At 39.6% G+C, this 26,947-nt stretch overlaps 1 protein-coding gene across 1 annotated transcript in view; it reads right to left on the reverse strand.

The window, feature by feature from the left end:
• The window catches only part of TOP1 (DNA topoisomerase I), a 97,083-nt gene that overhangs the window by 33,854 nt on the left and 36,282 nt on the right, over positions 1-26,947 (reverse strand). Inside the window, exons 4-8 of the mRNA XM_032838488.1 lie at positions 14,294-14,417; positions 12,166-12,221; positions 9,085-9,180; positions 7,998-8,073; positions 4,259-4,371 (exon numbers count right to left, since the gene is read on the reverse strand). Coding sequence (XP_032694379.1) covers positions 4,259-4,371; positions 7,998-8,073; positions 9,085-9,180; positions 12,166-12,221; positions 14,294-14,417 — 465 coding nt within the window. The remainder of the gene's footprint in view (positions 1-4,258; positions 4,372-7,997; positions 8,074-9,084; positions 9,181-12,165; positions 12,222-14,293; positions 14,418-26,947) is intronic.

The following is a 26,947-nucleotide window of genomic DNA, read 5'->3' on the forward strand; positions in this document are numbered from 1 at the left end:
TCCTTACAGCATTTTGTCTTTGATAAAAGAAACTGAAACCTCTAGTTAAAAGTCACCTAACACCAGCAAGGAATTCCCTAATTTCTAGGTCTTTTTTTGTGAAGAACAAACACGGGATTTCTAACAGGTCAGCCCTGATAAAAAAAGTATATTTAACTCGAGGCAGACCTGAACCTCCCAGCACACCTATAATGGGTAACCCTTAAATACAGGGGGATCTCAGTTAAGTTTTCCCACAGGCCTGAGGATACCAGCACTACTTGTAACATTGTCTCTGTGGGGAAAATGTGATACCATAAAGAAACCCAGAGGGGATCTGAATCATTTTCCCTTCTTCACAATTACCAAAGAGGAGATAAAGATCAAAGTTTTGCTGGTTTCTTTTTGACAACATTAACAAATCTGCAGACTTTGGAGAAAGCAAGAAGTCTGCATGTTTGCCAAACTGATGAAGTATGTCTTTCAGTGGGAGAGCAAGAGGAATGATGAAAAAAAGCCCGTATCTGCTCCGTGGCAGTCACTGAGAACTGGACCACTGACTTCAGAGTACAGCAGGCAGCCTGCCATGATGGGAAGAAAGGGCAAGCTATCAGCTAAGAGGCTGATAATTTTTGTTTTCTACTTACAAAAACTTACAGTGTGCCATCAAGCAATGTGCTTAAGGAAAGCACAAAATTTAACAATCAGACTTAAGGACGGCATGCACCAGAGGCTGTAGAAAAGACTGCTTACCCCCAAACCAATCATCTTTAGTTGAAGACTAACCATTCCCACCTAAACCAAAATAAAATAAAAATCAAAGGTTAAGGTCTCTCAAAATTAATGTGTGGCAACACTGATAAGGATTTCAACCACAGAAGCAAAATCAGGTTATTAGGCCCTTTCAGAGTATCTAATTCCATACAAGGCAAGAACAGGATAAGAGTGTATCTGCTACAGAATCCAAGGAGAGCCAAGGCTCCAAAGGAAGGGGGAAGACAGTAGGGAGCTAGTGATGATAAGGAAATGATCTTGTTCATTCAATGAACACTTATTGAGCACCCACAATAGAACTCTGACAGACTTATAAAAGACTAATGAATTACTAACCCACCATTCTCGTAACTCCTAATAACCCCTAATTTACATAATTGTTTCATTTTATCTTAGGGTGGCTAGGTGGCTCAGTCAGTTAAGCATCTTAATTTTGGCTTAAGGTCAGGATCTCAGGGTCATGAGATGGAGCCCCATGACAGGCTCCTTGCTGGGCATGGAACCTGCTTAAGATTCTCTCTCACCTTCTGGTTTTGCTCTTCCCCTATTTCTCAAAAAAAGGGGGTCGCCTGGGTGGCTCAGTGGGTTAAAGCCTCTGCCTTCGGCTCAGGTCAAGATCCCAGGGTCCTGGGATCGAGCCCCACATCAGGCTCTCTGCTCTGTAGGGAGCCTGCTTCCTCCTCTCTCTCTGCCTGCCTCTCTGCCTACTTGTGATCTGTCAAATAAATAAAATCTTTAAAAAAAAAAAAAAAAGGTCGGGGGGATATTTCATTTTATCATCAAAAACTGTTTTAGGGGTGCCTGTGTGGCTCAGTTGGTTGAGCATATGACTTCTTGATTTCAGTTTAGGCCATGATCTCAGGGTTGTGAGATCGGGCCTCGTGTCAGGCTCTCCTCCGTGGGGGCCTGCTTGAGATTCTCTCCCTCCCTTGCCCCTGGCTCTCTCTCTACAAATAAAAAAATTTTTATAAGAGAGAGAAGGAGAGAGGAGAAGGTCAGAGGGAGAAGCAGACTCCCTGAGGAGCCAGGAGTCTGATGTGGGACTCGATCCTGGGACTCCGGGATCATGACCTGAGCCGAAGGCAGCAGCTTAACCAACTGAGCCACCCAGGCACCCTAAAAATTGTTTTTAGTAAAGGTGAATATTTGGGATGCCTGGGTGGCTCAGTTGATTAAGTGGCTGCCTTCGGCTCAGTCATGATCCCAGCATCCTGTGATCGAGTCTTGCATCGGGCTCCTTGCTCCACAGGGAGCCTGCTTCTCCCTCTGCCTCTCCTTGCCACTCTGACTGCCGGTACTTGCTCTGTCTCTCTGACAAATAAATAAATAAAATCTTTTAAAAAATAATAATAAAGGTGAATATCTATCTCCGAAAAACTTTGATTAGTTCCAAAGGGAAAAATGAGAGGGAAAAAAAGAAGAATAAAAAACCCACACATATCCTTTTGTTTCCTGGTTCTGGCTTTGGAAAGGCCCAGAATTCCTTTGCTCTGTGTGACTTTCCTTTTCCACACTTTCATTTTAACCCCATATGTGTTCACACCAACAATGCCAATTACACAGCTGTGCTGGGCATTTCTGCCACTATAGCTCTGTTGCTCTCAGACACCTCCCTGGTCACACTTATCTCTCCCTTTTCCTTAGGCGTGCTGTGCTAGGGAGATTACTATTCTAAATTATAAGAGCCATAAAGTAAACACATACAAATGGGTCTGGAACACTACATAACAAACTATGAAAAGTGGTTACCTCAAAGCTGAAAAAGGGAAAATGGGAATTGGGGAAAGAAATTATTTTTTTTTAACTTACACATCTCTGGATCATGTGACTCTTTTCAACACAACTACAAATCATGTATAATTGGTACAGTAGTTAAATCATACAAAGTTTTAAGAAGTACCAGTATTAAAAATACTTAATTTCACAATTCCAAACACCAAGATTTGTTAAATAAAAAATCAAATTTCCCACCTAAACACACATCTCAAAAGTAACCTGCTATTATTATTCTCCTCTAAAAAAGACTGAATCTTTACTCGCAGTGAGGACACCCGTTTTCTCAGACACAATCCTAGATATTCTGATATTCATTAATGTTTCCTAATTTGAGAGGCATTACACAAAAAGATTCATCATTCATCATTTTCTTGGAATTTTTCTTTGCCCATATTTTAAAATGTTTACTGATCACTTTTCTAAGACTGTTCCCTTCATTTTTAAAAGAGCTTTTTCACATTAAGAATCTTAGCCCTTTGTAGTACAAATATTTCCCCTTTTAATGGCATGAGTTTGTTTGCTATATACAACATTTTACTTTTTTTTTTTTTTTTTTTTACAACATTTTAATTTTGATTTACCAATGTTGTAAACCTTTTCCTTATGGCTCTGGTCGTATGTCCTTCCTCAAAAGATCTTCATTACTTTACAATTTAAAAATATTTATCGAGATTTTCTTTGGAGGTTATTATTATTTTTTTTAATGAACAGGTAGTTTCCTGAACATGATTTATAAAATAATCCATCTTTTCCCTATCATTTTTAAAATTCTGTCCCTCCCATTTTATTTTTTTATTAACATGTAATGTTTTATTTGCTTCAGGGGTCCGGGTCGATGAATTAGCAGTCTTACACAATTCATAGCACTCACCATAGCACATGCCCTCCCCAATGTCCATAACCCAGCCACCCCACCCCCCCTACCCCCCAGCAACCCTCAGTGTTTCCTGAGATTAAGAGTCTTTTATGGTTTGTCTCTCTCCCTGGTCCCATATTGTTTCATTCTCTCCCTCCCTACCTACCTAGACCCCCTGCCCTGCCTCTCAAATTCCTCATACCAGAGCAATCGTATGAAAATTGTCTTTCTCTGAATGCCTTATTTCGCTTAGCAAAATACCATCTAGTTCCATCTAGTTGCAAATGGCAGGATTTGAGGGGGGGGGGGAGGTTGATGGCTGCATAGTATTCTATCACATGTGATAGAATACTATGCAGTATATACTATATATATGTACATATATATGTAATATATACATATATATGTATATATATGATATATATACCATATATATATATATATATATCAACACATATATATATGATGATACACACACACACACACACACACACACACACCCACACACACATCTTCTTTATCCATTCATCCGTTGATGGACATCTAGGTTCTTTCCATAGTTTGGCTACTGTTGTTCCTATCATTTGAAATGCAACTTTCTTCATATGCCAAATCCCTACACACGGTCTACTTTCATAGTTCATTCTGTTCAACAGGGTGGAACCTAGTTTTTAGATTCAATAGGCTGAAAGCTAGTTAGCCTTTCTCACTAGGATCTGGAAAACTTATTTCAGAATGTTGATATTCTGGAGAGTTTTTTTAAGTACTTTCCTCCTCCTCCAAACATCAGGCTATTAAATTTTAGTAACACTCTTGCTTAATTAGGCTGTGGAATCGGAGAGCTGACATTGTAACCCAGTGCTGCAATGTTACCATTTCCACTTCTGCTCCTCTTCTTTCTTCGGCTTCTTTTTCTTGCTATCTGGTTCAGGAACTTTTTTATCTTTATCTTTATCTTTATTCTTGGGTTTTTTCAATTTACCATCCTACAAAGAAATATGGTAAGAAAGCACTTAAGTAAGTACCAACCACATTTTAAAAGTAGTTTTGAAGAACCATTAGGAAGTAAAACTGGAATCACAGAATATTAAAACTGAAGTTCTTAAAATCTAATGCTCTCAAATTTGATAGAGTGAAAATTTATTGGTCTCTTTCTCTAGGGCAGTATTTCCCCCAAACTCCCTGACAAATGATTACCTGAGAAAGTAGTTAAAAACACTCATTTTGCATGGCAAGAGCCTGGGAAATTATATATATTTTTTTTACCCTCAGAGGAATGTTTGGGAAAGCACTGCTATGGAGAGTCATCCCAGTGTATTATCCCCACCTGTTTTCAAATTCTACTCATCTTCAAACACCATCTTCAAAATCCTCTTCAAACACCATCCAATAATGGGAATAGGAGACACTGTATTTAAATAATATATAATTTGAAAGGAAATTCCTGATTGAATCTGAGAGGGGCTGTGAGAGAACACTTCCTTATCACTGTTGCTTGCATACACAAAGTCAGGAAGCAGTAAACAAGTGTTGAGGGGTTCTAAAATAATAACCAATTCCTATGATAGTATTTCTCTATGGCTCTTCTTTGAACTATGACCCCACATGAGCTGTCACTGTGGCACAAATATAAAAAAATATAATTTGGTAACAACAGGAAATAAGTCTCAAAACAACAAACATCCAGACAAAAAAGTGCAATTTGACAAATGGGGTCCTGCTCCACAGGATCTAAACTCTTTAAAAGGATATTTTCCTTTGTCTTAACTATGTAAGATCTTTATTCAACAAGTTTTATATAGCTATGAAAAGCGGTTTTGAGTCACCTTAAAACCAATTACAGAATGGCAGAACTTGAAAGACCTTTATAGACCATTTGACTTGATACCCAGTTATAATCAAGGAAAACTCTGGAATGGAAGTTTGTTCACCTGTTCAAGGTCATATAGTTGCTACTGACCATGATGAGAGCCCAGGTTTACCAGAAAAATCACATCATGCCTCATGGGAATACTGGAATATAAAAACATTCTAGGACTACATGATAGGATAGCAATCAAGATAAACTCCGGATTTTAAAGCAAATGATCGGGGCGCCTGGGTGGCTCAGTGGTTTAAAGCCTCTGCCTTCGGCTCAGGTCATGATCCCAGGGTCCTGGGATCGAGCCCCACATCGGGCTCTCTGCTCAGCGGGGAGCCTGCTTTCTCCTCTCTCCCTCTGCCTGCCTCTCTGCCTACTTGTGATCTCTGTCAAATGAATAAATAAAATCCTTAAAAACAAACAAACAAACAAAAAAGCAAATGATCTTTGGGACAGAAGGAAGGGAAAGACTACAAACACTAGACGTATTTTAAAATAGGAATAGAGAATTACAATATGTAAGTATTTTGGGGAGAAGTACTAGAGGATCATATTAATTCAGGTAATGTTTACTATTTTGCCTGAAACACAGCACAGGAAAGGGAAATGATTTTCAGTTAAAGACATTCTCTGAACAGCTTCTGAACAGGCATACAGATGGTCCCATCAGGAAACTACTGGCTACATTGTATGTTTTCAAGCCTCAAAATGGGATAATCAGTCAATGAGAAACTTCAGAACAATTCCCAGAAATGAAAAAAACCACAGCCAGTGAGTGAGGTTTCAGGACTGTTCCTGCCATCTGGGGTCCCAGCCATAAGAAGACTGTGTATTAATTCTAAGTCTTTCAGCCTGTATTTTTGCCCCCTGCAGGGAGAAGGGTACTGAAGATTTAAAAAAAAAAAAAAAAAAAGGCCAAGTGTCCTTTTTTCCAAATGGTTTAAAATAGTTATTACTAACTCCTTCCAAATTCACAGAAAGATTATTATTCAACAACTCAACGAAGGCCCAAAGGCAATATAGAAAAAGCATGGAAAGCTAAAGTTTTACACTTCTTCACCAACTAGTCTATACTGATCATCTACATAAAAGTGGAGTGACTGCCATAATCCCTCAACATTTTACTCTTCACTCCTTGAGTTGGTGCTCATAAACCTGATGGCCAAAACAGACCTGTTGTTAGAAAAACCACAGTTCTCTAAACCTAGCACCTGATCATCTCTATGGCTCACCTACTCATTAATATTTTTTTAAAGATTTTATTTATTTAATAGAGTGAGAAAGCACAAGGAGGGGGAGCAGAGAGAGGAGGAGAAGCAGGCTCCCTACACGGGGCTTGATCGCAGGACCCTGGGGTCATAACCTGAGCTGAAGGCAGACACTCAACTGACTGAGCCACCCAGGCGCCCCTTTGTTAAATATTCTTAATGTGATTTCATTAAAGGCCCTTCTTAATTCCTGTAGCTTTAAAGAATCAGCATAGTTACACAGGAATCAGAATAACATGGTGGTTAGTGCACTGGTTCTGGAATCAGACTACATGGGATCAAATCCTGACTTAACTACATAGTAGTTGTGTGACTTCAGGCAAATGATCTCAGCCTCTATACCTCAGTTTCTGCATCTGTAAAATGCAGAGAATACATAGTAGCAATATCTACCTCGTAATGGCTATTGTAAAGATTAAATTGAAATGATTCATATAAAGCATTAATAGTGTTTGGCTCATGGTAAGCATCTATTACATTTTATTTTTATTATCATTCTTACTACTACAATATAGATTACACTCTTAAAACTCACTGCTCCCTACTATCACTATCTTTACTGCTCATACTTCCATAAGCTACTGACTTAATACTTATGAATCCATTCTGCCCATGACCGTGGCTAACCACAAATGCAGTGTAAGAGCTAAGAACTCACTCAACCCCTTCTCTTAAGAGAGTGTAAAATTAAGACTCCTGTGAACTTCTGACATCCCTCTCTTGGATTACTTGCTAACAACTCTGTAGTACAAGAAACAAGAAGTGTCAAAAGGAACCATACTAAAGTATTTTTAAATTGGCCACAAGCCAAAGTAATTAAGTTGAGCTGAGATTTTAAGGAAGGTGATAAGGCAGGAGAAGGAGGGAGGAAGAGCATGTGTGTTCCAGACAGGGAACAGCATGTGCTCCATCAAGCTCTGAAGCACAAAAGAATCCAGTGTGGAAAAGAAACAAAGGAGGCCAGTGTGGCTGGAACCAGCTAAATTAGAGAAGAGGCAAAAAAAAGATGAAAGCAGGCACCAGATGCAGGGGTCAGATTGGGAGGAGCTGTGGTAAAGAGCTTGGGTTTCATCATATGTCCAAGGGGCACCCAATTAAAGGCCTTTAAACACACAGTTACCCGAAGTGAGTGATGAGCAAGGTTAGATATGAGAGTGCTAAAAAACAATCTTAAGGAAAACTCTTTGAGATCGAAAGCCTAAGTATGATTTGTTAACACTCCCTCTGCACGTAGGAAGATAGTGCAGTTTCTCCAAAAACATCAGCTGGCAGCAGCACTACGGGTAGACACCTTGAAAGGCTAAGAGAGATCTTAAAACTCACAGTACCACGGCCACCATTACACATACATGAGTTTTTCTCAGTGTTTCCTCTATCACAGACCAATACATTCCCTAAAATTCATCTGCCTTCAAAAGTTGTTTAATGGAAAACTCCTTACTCCAAACCCAAGCCTCCAAGGGCCACAGTCTCTTTTACTAACCTCTTCTTCCTCCAGTTTTCGTTTCTTCTCCTTCTTGATATCTTCTGTTTTAATTTTCTTAGGTTTATAATCAGCACTACAAAGGGGAACATGAATATGCAATTAACACAACTTTGACATGGTGGTTCTCACCAACAGCATCAGGACCTCCAAACTCCTCTTGGAGGCTTTCAATGCAGGTGTAACTATCCTTAGCTGGACATTCTACAGTCAGAACAGGAATGAAGAAAGAAGGCCTGACCGAGGACCAAGAGTTACAGTCCTACACAGAACAAAACAATTTATACTACATACACACAGGCCTGAAAGAGACGGGAGTGGAGGCTACCTATGGAAACAGACGCCACATGCCCAGGGCAACAACAACTACCACAAGGCAGTATCTGGCTGGAAAGGAGAGGAAAGAAATACTATATACATTCTAAATGATTACAAATGAGTTCACCAAGTATTTCTCTCCTCCCTTTCTGTCCACTTTGTACCACAAATCCTCTGTAGATTCCTAAAGCATAATAAGCTGTAAAAGACTGAACAGAATAGAGGAAAATAGGAAATAGGATAGGAAATAGAACAGGAAAAGAGAGGAAAAAGGAATAGAACTTAACCTCACGGAATCTAAGAAAGAGGTACACATAAGCCTCAAATAACTGTTTTAAGAGCAATTTTATTAACTCTATGCACTGAACCATTACTCAGAGTTCACTGACAGGTACAGATACTAAGGAAAATTGCTTTAACAGTGAAAAATTATCTATGGCAGGTAATAATAAATTAAGGGCAACTTAAATAATTTAAATATTCTTTACCAATTCTGTATTATTTGAAATTCATATACTAAACAAGCATTACTTTTTAATATGAAAAAATAATAAAAATATGTATTTTCCATAGATACACTACTTATTTGCTTAGCAAATCCTGCATCTCATAATTCAAAGATAAGTAAGTTGCCCAGTCCATTAATCACAAATTCCAAATGACTAAAGTCAATTAATAGTTTTTCTGTGACTGGAGAGACCTATATCACATTTCTCCTTTAAACAAATCCTTTTTGTTTTCAAAAAATAAAGAATAAAAAAATACTCACTCATCCTCTTCTCGAGGTCTCTTTAATGGCTTTATATCCTCTTTAGGAGGAGCAAAATAGCCATCATCTTCAGGTTCATCTTTAATTCGTGGTGGACTAAAGAAAAAAAAAAAACCTAGTAAGTCTGAGAATGTCTACATTATGTTAAATAATCAGGAGGAACAATCACCTCACTGAGAAGTAGCTAATATAAGGATTAACAACATGCATTTGTATATGTTGTAAAGGTTTCCTGTAAGCACTTCTTTTCACTTAGTATCTCACTACAACCCTGTGAAGTAGATAGCACTGTCCTCACTTTACAGATGAACAGGCAATATCAAGTTCTGGGATCAGAGTCTAAGTCAGTATTCTTTTCTATTGCATCTTAGCTGCCTTTGCCAGCATGACCCAAACCACAACAGGAACAAACTTTTTAAATTGTTCCCTCACCTTGCAGGAGGGATCTACTATGTATCTAATCCTGCAATGATCCAAACTGATGATTCTGGTACTCCAAAAGCTGAATATAGCTTTTACAAGGAAGGGAATAAAAATTTATTTCCCAAACTTGAACCTTAAAGTTCTAATGGAAACTAATCTTAGTTACATGGGAAAATAACGAAGCTGCCATTACAACAAAAGAAGGGCATGTGCTAAATGACAGAAGAGGCTGTGAACAAACTGAAGCCATTCCAAACCAAAATATAGTCATTGTTCAACTTCCTCCCTTGGTTTACTTACTTTATACACAGCAGAGTGCCTTGTCCTATTTTTGTTTTCTGAATGTAAAAAGATGGTTCTGTTAGACAACTATTTTGAACCAGAAAGAGGAAGGAACAATTTGGAGGAGGGAAGAGGAAAAAACAAAAACCCATGGGGCCAGCAATCACCACAGCCTTGAGATGTTCCCTGGCCCAACACACCTAGGCAGAACCTCACTGTTGATGGCCAGAAGCATATATGAAGCTAAATAACTCAGTACAGAGACCAGCACCCAACAAACCATCCATCTCTAAGGGGTCCAAGGGATAAACATCCAGATTCAGCTGCCAAGGTCAAGATATTCGTGGGGTTTCAATGCTACCACCCCGCAAACTCCCCAAGCATACGGGATCCCTCTGCTTGACAGAATCTGAATGTTTAAAGAGATTAGCTTTTCTTCCTTATTTCTGCACATTCCTCAAATGCCAATCTCTACAGCTGCTTCCCTCACCATGGAAATCACTAACACAGTCAAGAGTCATTTCTAAAGGCTTTGCACCAGAAGCAAAGAAAACTGCTACTGACCCAGCCAGTTAAGTAAACGCTAGATCCTAGTACTGTCATGGGTGAAGTTAACAACATGTGGGAAGGGTTACTAGGCCTGAAGCAAGAACTTCTAAAACAATTTATCAGAAAACTATGCTCCACCCAGTAAAGCATCTGGACTGTCTACAAAGACAAACATGCAAGCCAGCAAGCAGTCCAGCAAGGTGAACACAGAGACCACGGCCTAGAAGACAGTGTTCCTGATCGTCTAACATGGGAAGTATGAAACTGAATCCTGGACTACACACCAAGTCCAGAGAGTCTAGTCACACCTTAGTGTTAGTTTATAAAAGTCCTAGGTGGTCTTTTGGCAGAAAATAGCCACCCCGTACTCAACTTTATCTAAGAAATCAGAACACCTAGGGTAGTTTTCAGCTCTAATGCTTCTTGAATTGTATTATTATTCCACATTCCTAGAACAGTTACAAAACATGCCTGAAGAGGGCACCTACTTCTCCCAGTCAAGGGACTCAGAGTAGATGGCAGAATTTTCAATAATGTTCCCAGATGAAACTGGAAGGTCAGAGTTTCGAGGAAGCAAAACTCCCCAACACTTTGTTCGAGTCAATATGCAAACCCTTCCAACAACTCCTAGAAAATCCATTCTGTCATTCAATGGAGCAAGTAAGAATATATGACCATAAACTTATTTTTAAAGCTGGAGATTTTTGTTTTTAGGGAGTTGAGGCAGATGAGGAAAAACAATCAAAATGGCAAAAATAGTACAGAAAAACCAACCTCAGATTGTATGCATTTTCCTCTTCTTGAAAAGAGATAATATATTCCTACTCAACTCTACACCTATCCTTAAAATGTAGACCAAGTAGGCATAGTTCTGTAAACCAGAGATGAGCCTTAGAATACAGCAGTCCACTTCCTTTCGCAGGGAATATATTCCAAGAACTCCAGTGGAAGTCTGAAGCTATGATAAGTACTAAACCCTATATATACACACCACAATTACTCCTATACATACATGCTTATGGTAAAGTTTAATTTACAAATTAGGCACAGCAAGAGATTAATAATAAAAACAGAACAATTATAATACACTATAATAAAATGTATGAGAACATGATCTCTTTCTCACTCAAATTATCTTACTGTACTGTACTAATCCTCCTTCTTGTGATGATATATAATAAATGCCTATGTCGTAAGATGAAGTGAGGTGAATGACACAGGCAATGTGGCATAGGATTAGGGCACTAATGACCTCTGACGATGTCAGAATGAGGATCACCTACTTCCTGACCATGGCTGACCATCGCTAAATAAAACCAAAGAAAGCAAAACTGTGGATTAAGGTCCGGGGCAGAGGGCAGATGGGAGGAGGACTACTGTATTACTAAGGAGGAATTCAGAGGAGGGTTTTTCAGGAAACTCCATAATTACTACTGACTGAATATGATGTTTCCTCTGGGGGAGACGAAAATGTTCTTAAATTAAGAGAGTGGGGTAGGGGGAGGTTGTACAACCTTGTGAATTCACTAAAACCCAATAAACTGTATACTTTTAAAGCGTGAAATTTCTGGTATGTAAATTGTATCTAAATTTTTAGAAATTTCTTTCTGTTAATCTTCTCCACTCAAAACAGCCTTCCGGAAAATGGGGTCAATTTCACTAAATGACACTTCAGAGAACTCAAATTAGCTTACACCAAGTCCTCTCACTGTCAATCTCTTTGGAAACCTAGAGGTGGCCAGGTCAGTACATTTTAGGTAAGTTCAGACAACACTACAACATGAAGAGCTGGCCAAGAGAGCAGCCAAGGTACCAGAAAAGTCTTACCTAGAGAAGCCATTTTCTTTCTCCTTTTTTATTTTCGCATCCCCAGAGGCTCTAACCTGAAAATAATAGTAACTGATTAGTACCTTGAAGAGACTAAATTTGAAAAAGCCTCATTCTTATTTGAGAACATTTGGCCTCAATTCTTGAAGCATCTTTGATTGCAGACTCACTCTTATTAGCAAAACTGAACAGGTGAAGCAAAGGTCTTGACATTTTCCTAAGACTGTTTTTTTTATAGTTCAGGGTGAATTACCCAATTTACTGAGAAATGTTTCCCCTCAAAATGGCAGCTTTTTAACTTTTAAATGATGGCAAGTACCCCTTCCTCAATAAATATACTCTCTCTCAAGGATCTGTCCTTGGCAGTGCAGAGAAAATAAAAAACAGAACAAAACAAAATGCAACAGTCTGTTTCCTGCCTTCTCTGATTTAGGCAAAGTATATTCACATTCCCCCTCCTTTTCCAGACACACTTGGTCTTTCAAAAATCTTCAGACATACAAAAGGATACACACACATATGTATGCACACACGCGCACACACAAATATGGTATCTCTGGAAGAATTAAAAAAAAAAAAACAGTATAGTAGCTGCCTCCAGAAAGAGAAAGATAAAGGACAATGAGCAAGGGGTGAAAGAAAGGTGTAATTTTTTTTTCTTTTCTTTTTTTTAACTCACAACCCTGAGATCAAGACCTGCACTGAGATCAAGAGTCAGATGCTTAACTGAGCCACCCAGGTGCCCCAAGGAAGGTGTCATTTTCATTACATTCCCTATTTCATATTGCCTGAATTTACCAAGTACCAAAATTACTTTTTTCCAAACAGAAACTAAAATAAAAACATTTTTTATTTTTATTTTTATTTTACTTAAAAGAAAATTTTTATTTTTTAAAGATTTTATTTATTTATTTGACAGACAGAAATCACAAGTAGACAGAGAGGCAGACAGAGAGAGAGAGGAGGAAGCAGGCTTCCCGCTGAGCAGAGAGCCCGATGCGGGGCTCGATCCCAGGACCCCGAGATCATGACCTGAGCTGAAGGCAGAGGCTTTAACCCACTGAGCCACCCAGGCGCCCCGAAAAAAATTTTTTTAAGGTTTTTTATTGGGGCACCTGGGTGGCTCAGTGGGTTAAGCCTCTGTCTTCGGCTCAGATCAGGATCTCAGGGTCCTGGGATCGAGCCCAGTATCAGGCTCTCTGCTCAGCAGGGAGCCTGCCCCCCCCACCCCCATGCCTACCTCTCTACCTACTTATGATCGCTCGCTCTCTGTCAAATAAATAAAAATAAAATCTTAAAAAAAAAAAAAAGAATTTTTTTTTTTTTTAATGTAAGCAATCTCCATACCCAACAGGGGGCTCAAACGCATGACCCTAGATCAAGAATCACACAGGCCTGGGACGCCTGGGTGGCTCAGTCAGTTAAGCTGCTGCCTTCAGCTTGGGTCATGATCTCAGGGTCCTGGGATCAAGTCCTGTATCAGACTCCTTGCTCAGTGGGGAGCCTGCTTCTCTCTCTGCCTCTGCCTACCACTTTGCCTGCTTGTGCTTTCTGTCTCTCTCTGACAAATAAATAAAATCTTAAAAAAAAAAAAAAAAAAAAGAATCACACAGGTTCTTCTGACTGAGCCAGCCAGGTGCCCCAAAACAATTTTTTTAAAAAGTCTATACACCATAACCCTTATTTGCAGCTAGATGAGCCTAGAGTTTCTGAGAAGCTAGTGCTAGTTATGCTGAAACCAAAAGCCACAAAAGCATCACTGTTTTCACTCAGGAAGGACCACATTCAACAGAAGACAACATGGCCCTAGACCTTCTCCCAAAACCAGAATTTTCCCTGTGAAAGAACACAGGCATTTCCAGAAACTCTACATTCTTAATTTATCCATTTGCCATTTGAAGTAAGAGAATGATGTGGATTGATCTGGTCCTGTGAAATTCAGTGGTAAAGGGCTTTGGTTTTCGTTAAGACTGAGACTGATGCTTAAGTTTCCTGACAAGAGACTTTTCACTCAAAGGCCGTGGGATCTTACTGTGCAGTGAAGGTACTTTCATTACCTGCTTTTAAAGATAAAGAAAATGAAAAGTACAACCCCCAGCTCTTCCTTCCCCACTGGAAAGTTCTGTACCTTTTCCTCCTTTCGTTTTTCCTTGTCTCTGTCTTTGTGTTTGTCTTTATGCTTTTCTGAACTTCCATCTTTGTGTTTGGTTTTCTCCTTCTCTTTGTGTTTCTTTTCAGAATCTTTATGTTCACTGTAAAAAAAAAAAAAGGAAAGAAAAGAAAAGAAAAGAAAAAAGAGACACACAGAGTTAGCCCAGAGTAGGGATCACAAGGGTTTATTTCACAAGATCAACTCAGAAGATAGCCTGAGATAACATGAAACCATGGAAACTTATGATGCCTTAAATCAACAGTTCTGACAGAAAGTTCAAATAGATGCTCTTGGCAACTGGACTTTCTCTTGTTTGATGTTTTTATTTTTTCGAAGGAGCAAAGGAACCAAATAGAGAAATATAGTCATTCTAAACATACCAGGACTTTTTTTTTTAAGTGACTAAGAATGTACAGCAAGCCTGCTATTTCTACATTCTACGAGCAAAAACTACGACAGATGAGTGCTCCAAACTGAGAGTTCAAATCTGATGTGAGAAGGTAAAAACAATTCACCAAAAAAAAAAAAAAAAGAAAAAAAAAAGAAAAGAAAAAGAAAAGAAAAGCATTTGGTGGCTCTGTGCAGTGAACAGCCCCAAAACACAGTAGATGCTTCTTGCTAGCTTTAACTAGGAAGAGCTAGTCACTTCTAGATGGGGCTTAAAAACCCTGCTTGGTCCTTCCTTCACAATAAGAAAAGATCTAGCTAAAAATAGACATGTCCTGCACTAAACATTTAAAAGCCTCTCTTTTTTTAAAGGGGTTTGTGGACATACTGGTAAGCACTGTAAAGACACTGCTCCTCTGGAGAAGGAAATATGACACAGAGAGCAAGAGCCATTGAAAGGGTTCATACCCTAGGATCTAGCTCCTGGAAATTTCTCTTTGGAAAATAACATTATAAATGATGTTCGACATTTTCCATAAAAAAAAACAAGTAAGAACCAACCAATGAAAACCAACAAGAAAGAAGATACAACTGTGGTAAGGAACAAAAGGGGGAACGTATGATGTATCAAATTACACAGCTCTTACACTGCAGTTTGTGAGCTCTATGAATATATGCAGACAACGTTTATGGCCACACATGGAGAACAGGAATATCTAAAGGGACTGCAACTATATAAAAACACTGCATGAAGCAATAAGCAACACTTACAAACTATGGTTTAGGGTGGCAGCACACTGAAGACTGTTTTCTTTCTTGCACTGGGCAGGCAGTTTAGGAACCCTGTTTACTGCACCAACCGATATAATCCAGAAGTTAACAAAAGGGACTTGAATTCAAGTACTATGAACTGGGGAGCCCACCCCAGACGCAGGACAGCTGGCAGCAACCCCAGCTGACAGAGATAGGCCTATAGTAAGCATTGGTTCCTGCCTTTCCCGCCACCAGAGACTGCATTTCCCATCTGTCACATTTAGCCTTTAGCCCAGAAAAAGTAGGTATTACCAGCAATGAGCTCATAAGACCATGTCTATCCCATGGAGTCTGTTCTAAAGAGATTTCGCCAGAACACTTGGGTACATCGAAGACCAGAAAGGGAGAATAAAATGATGGCAACCAGTTAGGTGAGAGCCACAGAACCTAGATCAGAAAAGCATCTTGTGACACACATCTTTGCACGCAAAGAGCCTCAACTCAAGATCGGCATTTGGGTAATAAATAACCAGAAGCAGGAAGACATGCCTTCGAATGGGCTAACGATAATGTATAATAATAATAACGTATGTGAAAACACCAAGCACAATGCTTTCTTATTAAAGTGGGAGTTTTTCTGACTTTTTGTGTGGGGAGGTGTGCATCCATAAGTACTGTGGATATAATTGTTCCAAATTGTGTAGATGAACATGAATTCCTCTTAATGTTTAAAAAGCTCTAAAACTACAGTGCTTGTATAATGGAATAGGAAGCTCACACACTTTGCTGGTAATAGGATTTCATACATGTAAGCTATGACCTCATATATGTAAACTCCTGAAGAATCCATTGCAATCTTGGCAACTCTGCTGTTTCACCAGCCATTCTGAAGCTGGAGAGCTTAATGAGAACTGGAAGTAGAGTGCTAACAAGTTGGGAGCCATTTTTGTACAAAGTACAGGATTTTTTGGTAAAACACTGCATTTCGGTAAAAACAGACTACACGAACACACAGAGCGAAGATTGACATTGTAACTGTGCTGAGAACAAGAAGCCTGGTGGGAAACTTGGTGACCATGTTGCCTCCATGAACACTGGAACTAGGCGTAGCCCTCATGAGTTCAAAGTCTGCTCATGGAGAAACTTGTTGCTTCACTGTGTGGCACATCTAAATAACAACCTGATGACAGCAACACAGAGGGAGGAGTACATAAAGAAGAGAAAGTGGTCATTGTTTTCTTTCCATCTGACAAGTTCCTGGATCTATCTAAACCTGTAGTCCTGTTTCTTCTAGTCCCCCTGTCCTCCTTGCTTGGAGCTTTCACATACATTATTCCATTCAATCCTCACAACACTCCTGTGAGGATGACTTTATTCTCCCCTTAGACTGATTTAGAAACAGTGGCTCAGGGGTGCCTGGGTGGCTCAGTGGGTTAGGCCTCTGCCTTTGGCTCAGGTTATGATCCCAGGGTCCTGGGATTGGGCCCCGCATTGGGCTCTCTGCTCGGCGGGGGGCCTGCTTCCCCCACCCCACCCCCGCCTGCCTCTCTGCCTACTTGTGATCTCTGTCAAATAAATAAATAAAATCTTTAAAAAAAAAAAAACTGTGGTTCAAGGTCTAATTCAAAGTTATAATGTTAGAAAGAAGGTTAGCTGAGATTTGGATTTAACTCGGTATTTCCACCTCTAAGTTCAGAGTACTTTCTGCTAAATCAGTATCATCACATGTCCGTGAAATTGATACTTACCACTTAAAGTAGACTGGTGTTAGAGACAAATGCATGGCCAGTGTGAGATTTGATATACAAGGTCAAAACTTTATTTTACCATCTAGAAACTTTCTAGAACAGAGATCTCGGATATCTGAAGTGATAAAACCTTTGGGATAGCTGCTCCTTATTTTGTCTTCCCATGAAACTATACATAGTTGATTCAGGAATCTAAGTTTAGGAATGCCTGCTCTTCCTCTATGTTCTACCTTCCCCCACTCTCTTTCTCAATGAAAGCAATTCCTAGGGACAATTCGTAGACAGAACATTAGTCTGCTTCACTAGCAACTGGCTTTCTGGCCTTCCGGGGCACCCACCTGTAAGTGTATACACAGCTCTCCAGTTCTCAGTTTTGCAGTTCATTATTACATGGAACAGAGATCGGGAGAAGTCAGCAAACGACAAACCTATGAGACAGTACCCAGGCCACCCCCAGGAAAATGCAAAAAGTCAATGATACTTCCTCTGCCTACTAACTAGAGAGAGATCTATTCAGGAAATTCAAAGTTTCTACTAGAGTAGTAACCTTTTTATAGGTCATAATTAATCAAAAACCAGAATGAGATGGAACTATCAACGTGTCTTTCCAAAGGAAACCACTCTCCTCTATTCCTAACTGTTTAGATATAAGAGAGCAGGTATGAATTTCTATATACTAAGTGAGCTCAGACAATTCAAGACTGAGGACATCTTGCGGTACAAGGCATCCCATTACAGACTTAAAAATTTGGGTTTATGGAGTCCTGAACATGGTACTAACACGTCTACTTGTCAAATGTATTCCTGTCCCTGCCTCCAGAAACAGATCACAGAGTACTGCGAGTCCTACCCCCTCATCCATAATTCCCATTGCGGCAGGAGGGCTGGCAAAGAGCAAGAACCAGTGTCAGTCTTTCTTAAGAAATCTACTTGAAGTAAGTAGCAAATGCATTTGGGGGACAAAGTCCTGTGATAGCAAAGCATGTCTAAGGCTGTGCACCACTGGAAGGTTAGAGGCAGGATTTGGCCAGTGGTAGAAAATAAAGACAACCTGGGATCAGTTAGACTGACTAATCATCATCCAGGATTTCCTAACACATATCTCTTTTTCCAAAAGGCTTAAAACTAGTTTTGACTTTCATGGTGACTTAAAGAACACCTTATCTTTTCCACTGATAATGAGCTGACAGAAGGTCTGACCAATGTAGAAGAGGAGTTCACATGCTGACTGTTTTAAGAGATGGTACTCTCTTCCTTATATTGATCCTGCTACTTTTCCTTACATAATAGACACAATATGTCAAAGTCATAAACTAAGCTTCAGTAAAACTGAAGGCTACAATACCGGCCAGTTCAGAGGCAGTGCACAGATCACTGAAGCACTAGAAAAACTTCAGTGGGGCGACAGGAGACAATAAACCAAAAGAAAGGCTACTAATGACCACAGTAAGAAACCCAAATATCTGAAGAAAAAATACATTTTGGGGTGCCTGGATGGCTTAGTTGGTTAAGCATCTGCCTTCAGCTCAGGTTATGATCTCAGAGTCCTGGGATCAAGCCTCGCATCACGCTCCCTGGGCTCTGCGGGGAACTGGCTTCTCCCTCTCCCCTCCTCCACTCTCTCACTCATGCTCAAATAAAATCTTAAAATAAAAAAAGAAAAAAGAAGAAATACATTTTAAGAATGAGTGTAGTCTGGGGTACCTGGGTGGCTCAGTGGGTTAAGCCCCTGCCTTCAGCTCAGGTCATGATCCCAGGGTCCTCGGATCGAGCCCCGCATCGGGTTCTCTGCTCAGTGGGGAGCCTGCTTCCCTTCCTCTCTATCTGCCTGCCTCTCTGCCTACTTGTGATCTCTGTCAAATAAATAAATAAATAAAATCTTTAAAAAAAAAAAAAAAAGAATGAGTGTAGTCTGGGATACAATGAAGGTCAAAATACACATAGTAGCTAGCATTCCTAGAACCTCTGTAATGGTCACATTTTTGGATGAAATATGAATTTCACTGGTAGAACTCAGGGAGAGAAAACACCAATTATTGGCCAGGTTCAGAAGTGGACTCCTTGGCTCAGGACTCACGTCTCTCTGGGAATAAGATCCACCACACTAGCAAAACCTGGACAAGCAAAAGTCAATGCCAAAGAGAACAAATGGAAAGATTCAAAGCCACATCTTCAGAGTGTTCATGTTTGTCTTATGTTTCAATTAGCTAAATTCCACTAAGGAAAAATGTAACCTATTTTAAAATGAATGTTTAGTGAAACCTCTGGTCTGTGACTTCTGCTGAGGTTGAGCAAACAAAGAAGACTGATCAGGGTTCCTGTAAAACACTGAGACAGAAGTGTAGAAGTAGGGAGATGGCAGCAGGAAGCTAAGAGGAAAAAGTATTTTCCTTTTGGCCCAGGAAGGCACCCGCTACCCCTCTAGGGGAAAAACAACAACAACAACAACAACAACAACAACAACATACCTGTGTCTCATTCTGGGAAGCTAGGATTTTGGCTGTGGGAAACCACTTAAATCTATTTAAGAAAACAAAAAAAGTCTGTCCTCTATCACCAATAAAAATATTTAACAGATATCTGAAGAGGATAAAGGGCCACACACTCTTTTGAACAGTTTAAATCCCCATGACAAAACTCTGAGGTAAGTGTCAGTACTCAATTTTACAGATGTGGAAACTGAGACAGAAAGGTTAAGTAACTCATCCAAGGAAACACCTCTAATGAGAGGTAACAAGGATTTAAACTCAGGCAACCCAGTTCCAGAATCATGCACTTGACCATTCTGTTACATGACTTCTCAACAAAACAAAAAAGAAACACTGCCAGAGAGATAGGAGATGGCTTCCTATCTTCTGAGAAAAAGACTTAGCCACTAATTGCTAAGAGAATAAATACATCCTGCTACAGGCCCACTCCTAAGGGCAGCAGAGCCCAGCGGGGTGCAAACCCATGGAATCATAGGGAATTCCTATGGAAGAGCCTCAAGAGCTTCCAGGCTATGGAGGGAGGAGATATTCACAGCCCTTTCAAGGAAACCAGGCAGTTACGGCTTAAGTAACATTTGCTAAATTAAAAAATTCTAGGTAAATTCTAAAGTTGTCTCTGGGAAGCAGCGGTCAGTTCCTGAAAGGCTCTAAGAAATGAAGATTTCCTAATGCACATCATCAATTACAAGTTACTAAACAAAATCACAAGAATTATGAAAACTTTGAGTGAAACGGAATTTTAGAATTTATAGACCCCTCATGCATTTGGTGGTTAAGTCCTCTATCTCCCTTTCTCAATTATTTTTTTAAAGATTTTATTTATTTGAGAGAAAGAGAGTGAGAGAGAGCATGAGAGAAGAGGTCTGAGGGAGAAGCAGACTCCCCGCGGAGCTGGGAGCCTGATGTGGGACTCGATCCCGGGACTCCAGGATCATAACCTGAGCCGAAGGCAGTGGCTTAAACAACTGAGCCATCTAGGTGCCCTCCCTTTCTCAATTATTTTCAATGGCTTCTTGCTCCCTTCAGATTCAAGTCCCAACTTTGTGAAATAACCCTTAATAGTTTTGCCTCAAAGCTGCTTTTTCGGGCCCTATTTTCGATCCCACCTTCTGTTAACCCGGGTTCCACCTAACTGGATTCTTCCCAGAACAAAGTACATTACGGAGTGTCCATGTTTTTGTAATGGTTTCCCACTGTATGGATGCCATCTTTCTAGCCATCACCTTCCCTTGTCAAGATCTTTTTAAAATAAATGTATATTTTTTTGACAGGGAGAGATCACAAGTAGGCAGAGAGGCAGGCAGAGAGAGGGGGAAGCAGGCTTACCACTGAGCAGAGAGCCCGATGCGGGGCTCTATCCCAGGACCCTGAGATCATGACCTGAGCTGAAGGCAGAGGCCCAACCCTCTGAGCTATCCAGGCGCCCCCCCTTGTCAAGATCTTAACTATTTTTCAGTGGCTAGCTCAAATACCCTTTCTACCATGAACTTAAAAAAAAAAAAGTTTATAGTTCATTATAATACAGCTAGATATAATGGAAAACTAGGGCTCCAAACTGGATATTATCAATAGTTAACTACTAAATTAGATTCCAAGATTACCAAAATTAGATTCCAAGATTACCAAAATTGGCAAAGATTACCAAAATTAAATTAGATTCAAAGACTACCAAAATTATCTGGATGATACTCTACCAGGATTTATGGTAATCACCACCACACCATCATGTCAATTATTTAGTATGTTACTGTTTCCAAAGAGCTTTCATCCACAGAATTCCACTGAATTCTCCCCAATAAACTTAAAAGCTTGACCAGACCGATACTGCTATCAACACTTGACCAAAAACGGAAAACAAGACCCAGAAGTTAAAACAGCTTCAATTAGGACACACAACTAGTAAAATGTAGGACGCCATTAATAAATGATAGAACCTGGCCTCTCGACTTCTATTTTTGTGTGCTTTTCACTATATCATACTGGGTCCCCCGTGAATGGTGATGGTACTTCAGTTTCCTTCTTTCTAAACCACCAAACTTCTCTACCTACTCAGGTTAACTGTCCACTTCTCCCGCCAGACACGTTGATACAGGGATGTGCAGATAAATGAAGGGCTTTGGCAAACAGTTCACAGATTAGGGAGCAAAAATGTCTTTTAAATTTGATTCTGTTAAGAAAAACTTCCCCTGAGAACTGGTTGCTTAATTCCAGTGCCTAGGATCTTACATTCTCTCAATTCTAATTCAGGTAGAATTTGGAGCTCAGGGAAAGCAGAAACCAAAAGCATCCTTATCCTCAGATGTTTCTTGCACTTACTGTACAGATTAGCAGTGCCAACATGGCTGGAAAAGCACTTCCCTTACTATTTCACAGCAGTGCTTTTCTGTCTTCCCTGGCTTTCTACACATTTGTCACTCTAGCCTGAGTGCCAGGCTTACAATTGGCAAGAGACACAGAGTCAAAAACTAGCAGGAGGGGTGGGGGTGGGGGGACCTAGCAGGAAGAACCTTTTCACATATGAAGTCCTTTATTTCTAAAACCACCCCCCCATAACTGCTTTTAATAATGTTGTTTATATAAGGTCTAGTATTGAAGATAATTTATGACTAAAGATGCAACTTTCAACAAAAGTATCTGGTGCGATCCTACAAGCAGTGATTCTTAAGCATCTAGAAAGAATATTCCTTTTGTTTCTTTTGGGAGGATTTATATATTTTTTAAAAGGACCTGAAGTGCTAAATGTTAATGCTACCAGAAAGAAGCAACATCAGAGACAAATAATAGAAAAAATTATTTTTATTTAACTTTGGCATAAACTCTTCCTGCAATATTATAGGTCAAAAAGGCAATAGTTGGGAGATGGGGTTTTCACAGGGTCATAACTAAATGAGATTAATACCTTTATTGACAAAATCTTCAGGGACTTGGGGCCCAAAGAGAAAGAGGCAGTGCCTGAAAGGATCTGGCATTTTAAAATCTGAGATGCCAACTACATGCATATGAGAAGGAGGTGCTTGTATTACACAGTTTAGCTACACAACAAACCCTCCTTAGGAAAGATCTTTTTCTTTTACTGAAAGGAATAATGCAGTGGAGAGAAAAAAACAAACACAGAGGCCCTGGTCGCTCATCCTTGCTCTGCTAATACACCATCATGTGACTTTGGGCATGTCACCTCAGACTCCTGACCACACAAAGAGATAAGATGGAATGATCTTTTAATAACCTCTCCCTTATTTTGTGCCTTAAGTAAGAACATAGGAGAAAGTATATGAATAAGATGGGATCTCTTGAGGGATCTGGGTCCTAAATGAGAAATGACTGATGCTAATATCTAGCAGAAGAGGAAAGACACAGAAACACATTAGTATAAAACCTGTTTTCTTATAATAGCAACAAAATCATGCCAAATTTACTAGCAAATACTGGAATAAAATGGATAGAATAAAATGAAGCTTTTTTTTTTTTAAGATTTTACTTGAGAGAGAGGGAGAGTGTCATGAGTGTGGGGAGAAGCAGAGGGAGATGCAGAAGCAGACTCCCTCTGAGCAGGGAGCCGGGCACAGTGCTTGATTCTGGTACTCTGGCATCACGCCCTGAGTCAATGGCAGATGCTTAACTGACTGAGCTAACCAGGTGCCCCTAAAATTAAGCATTTTTGAAGAGAACACATTAAACCTTAAATATCCTGGACTCCTCAGAGGTGATCTAAACAATCGTCCAAGTTTCTTTAATCTGTTACAGAAGGAAAATGAAGAAGCCCAAAACTACTAGAAAGATCAGAAGTCATGTAAAAAAGGAACACCGTGTACAGGATTGTACTGAAATATAGATATGTAACCAATACACTAGCTTTGTTGCAAAGAGGTAGTGTGTCAGCAGAGATCAAAACAGGAAGTATTTAAAAGTCTGTTTACAACACATCATCTGGTTAAACGGTCTTAAACTTACATGTGAATTAAGATTCAGGGCTAGACTTAGTCATGTGTAAACAGCAACCCAGGCCAGGTTTTTCCAATGCCTCTTGGCAAATAGACTATTATTTCTTAAGTATTTCTATTAGAAATGAAGAAAATATTAAAAGGCACAAAACTGTGTTAGAACAAATTCCTGAATTTGCCTATGCCATCATTTTAGGGAAGTATGTTGGATAGAGAGGTACAAAATACCACCTCCTCATATTTGTGAAACAGCTCAAGGTTAAAGAACTTTTGTATTTCTTGACTCCCCTAGATCCCCCCTGAAGCATGTATTAATATGCGGGACCTGAAAAGTTGAGTGAGGTAACCTAATCAAAGTCATGTGGACCCTAAGCTGAAGCACCAGGATGAGGTTTTCTTCTAGACAAAGGTGATTAAACTACAATGGACTTTCCAAGAAAAATGACACCAAAACCATATTCTTTTTTTGTTTTAATATTTTATTTATTTGTCAGAGAGAGAAAGAGAGAGAGAGCGCGCACGCACACAAGCAGGCAGAGTGGCAGGCAGAGGCAGAGAAAGAAGCAGGCTCCTTGCCAAGCAAGGAGCCCGATGTGGGACTTGATCCCAGGAGTCTGGGATCATGACTTGAGCCAAAGGCAGCAGCTTAACTGAGCCACCCAGGCGTCCCATATAGTCTTTATTTTTTAAAAAAGGAGATTTGGGTAAAGCAGAGAAGGCCAAACTGATGTACCAAAGCCTTTTATGCCACTTCTACTTAATCTTTTCTCCCCCAACGATAAATTTTGGTTGGTGAAATCAGATGCGGCAGAAAAAAAGGGATCAATCTTTAAATGCTGATGTTTTAAATATTAACCTGTATTTTTAAAAAGTTTTTTTGGGATGGATTCATGGTAACACAGAAATCAGCATTTCTTTATATTAGCATTTTCCTCGGGTGATGAAGTTCTTCACTGTCAAAGACTGCCTCATTTTTTTGGTACTTCACATCAGCCAGCACAGCATAAACATGGCAGACAGAATAAAAATACTTGTTTGACATGATCCAACAATTCCACTCCAAAGTATTTATCCAAAGAATCAAAAGCAGAGACTCAAATACTTGTACACCCATGTTCACAGCAGCATTATTCATGATAGTTGAAAGATGGAAACGACCTAAGCATCCGTCAACACGGGAAGAGATTTTTAACTGTGGTGTAGACACACAATGGGAGTATTATCCAGCCATAAAAGAGGAATGGAATCCAGATATGAGACAATTATGGATAAACCTTGAAAATGTTAGATTAAGGGAAATAAGCCAGACACAAAAAGGATAAATATTTTGTGATTCCACTTATATGAGGTACTAGCATAGGTAAATTCATAGAGACAGAAAATAGACTAGAAGGTGCCAAGGGATGGGGGCGTGAGAGGAGAATGGGAAGGTATCATTTAATGGGTTCGGAGACTATTTGGGATGATGAAAAACTTCTGGAAATGGACACTGGTGATGGTTGTACAATACTGTGAATATACTTAAAGTCATTTCAAAATGGCAAAACAAAACAACAAAACCCCTGGCAAAACATGTTATACATATTTTACCAAAAAGTAAAAACTTGTTTGAAAAATGGGATGGCCAAGGGGAACAACCCTGTAGAAGATTAAGACTATGTGAAAAGAAGAGAGAAGATGGTAACTGATGTACCCATCGGTCATGCACTCACTGATTTAATACATATAGATGAGTTAAGTGCCAGCTATCTGCCAGATACTATACTTAGCCTTGAGGATGTAAAACGAATGAAACAGACATCAACTCTGCTCTCAGAGACCTTAAAAGTCTAATGAGGAACACAGAGAAGTAAAGAGACAATTACAACACCAATGCAACTTGGCAATTACTATAATAAGAACATATTCAAGGTACCAGAGAACACACAGAAGTGGCACTCCATATGAAGGGGTGGGCTGAAAGGATGCCTGAAAGAAGTGAAGTCTAAGCTTCAACAAAAAGGATAGTAAGTAGGCAACAGAGTACTCCAGAACCAGCATGTTTAAAGGCCTACGGGTGTCAGAAAACATGTTGTGTTTGAGGAACTGAGAAGTTCCAGCAGACTGGATATGGAATATGAAAGAAGGGGCAAATGGCAAGAGAGGTAGCAGAGACAGCCAAAAACAGAGACTTGCTATATGCACTGGAAGGAGGAGTTAAGAAAGGTGGCCAGAAAGGTGGAAAAGGACAGAGGCATGAAAGGCAAGGGAAGTGGTTTTAAAGGAGGGCTGGACTCAGAATATGGAGTATGTAGGCAAATGTGCCATGTGCCATGTGCCAAAGATCTGTATTCTGCTGTTGTTGCATGGAATACTCTATGAATTTCAATCCAATCAAGTTAGTTGGTGATGTTCAAGTCTTCTACCTCGTAATGATTTTCTCTCTGCTTATACTATCAACTGAGAAAGAGGCAGTAATATTTGACTATAAATATAAATGGTCTATTTCTCTTTGTAGTTGTCAGTTTTTACTTCATGTATTTTAAGGCTCTGATATTAGTATATAAACTTGCATAATTGTTATGTCCTTCCAACTGGTTCTTTTTTATCTTTATGAAATGAACTTCTTTATTCTTGGCAATATTCTTTGCTCTCAAATCTACTTTGGTCGATATCAATATGGGCTAAACAACTATAAACTGGAGAAGATACATGGGAACTGAGACTGAATTCATCAACTACTGGCATTAAATTCACCAGAGTAATGAAAATGGAAACTAGATGATCAAGTGGTAAGAAATGAGTGAGCAGTGAAGGAAAAAAGACCACAGGAGTGGAAGATGATACATAATGTCCCCACTAGAGAAAATCTAGTTATTTTAATGATTCACAAAGATTTATTCATAAAAAGAATTCACTAGAATTATCTTAAAGTTTGTAATGGTCCGTTAAAAAAAAACAGACTTAGGGGGCGCCTGGGTGGCTCAGTGGGTTAAAGCCTCTGCCTTCGGCTCAGGTCATGATCTCAGGGTCCTGGGATCGAGCCCCGCATCGATCAGTGGGGAGCCTGCTTCCCCCTCTCTCTCTGCCTGCCTCTCTGCCTACTTGTGATCTCTCTCTGTCAAATAAATAAATAAAATCTTTAAAAAAAAAAAAACAAAACAGACTTAGAAAGCAATTCTCACTTTTAACTTGTCTGGAGACAATAAGCCGAGCTAATAAAGCAGTTCCAAAAGACTCAAGGCTGGACGCACTTATTCCAATGCACAAGTGGTCTTTACATTCCCCCCCCCTTTTTTTTTAAAGATTTTATTTATTTATTTGACTAACAGA

This window comes from Lontra canadensis, unplaced genomic scaffold (genome assembly GCF_010015895.1).
Source record: "Lontra canadensis isolate GAN:19392208 unplaced genomic scaffold, GSC_riverotter_1.0 scaffold105, whole genome shotgun sequence".
Taxonomy (NCBI): Eukaryota; Metazoa; Chordata; class Mammalia; order Carnivora; family Mustelidae; genus Lontra; species Lontra canadensis.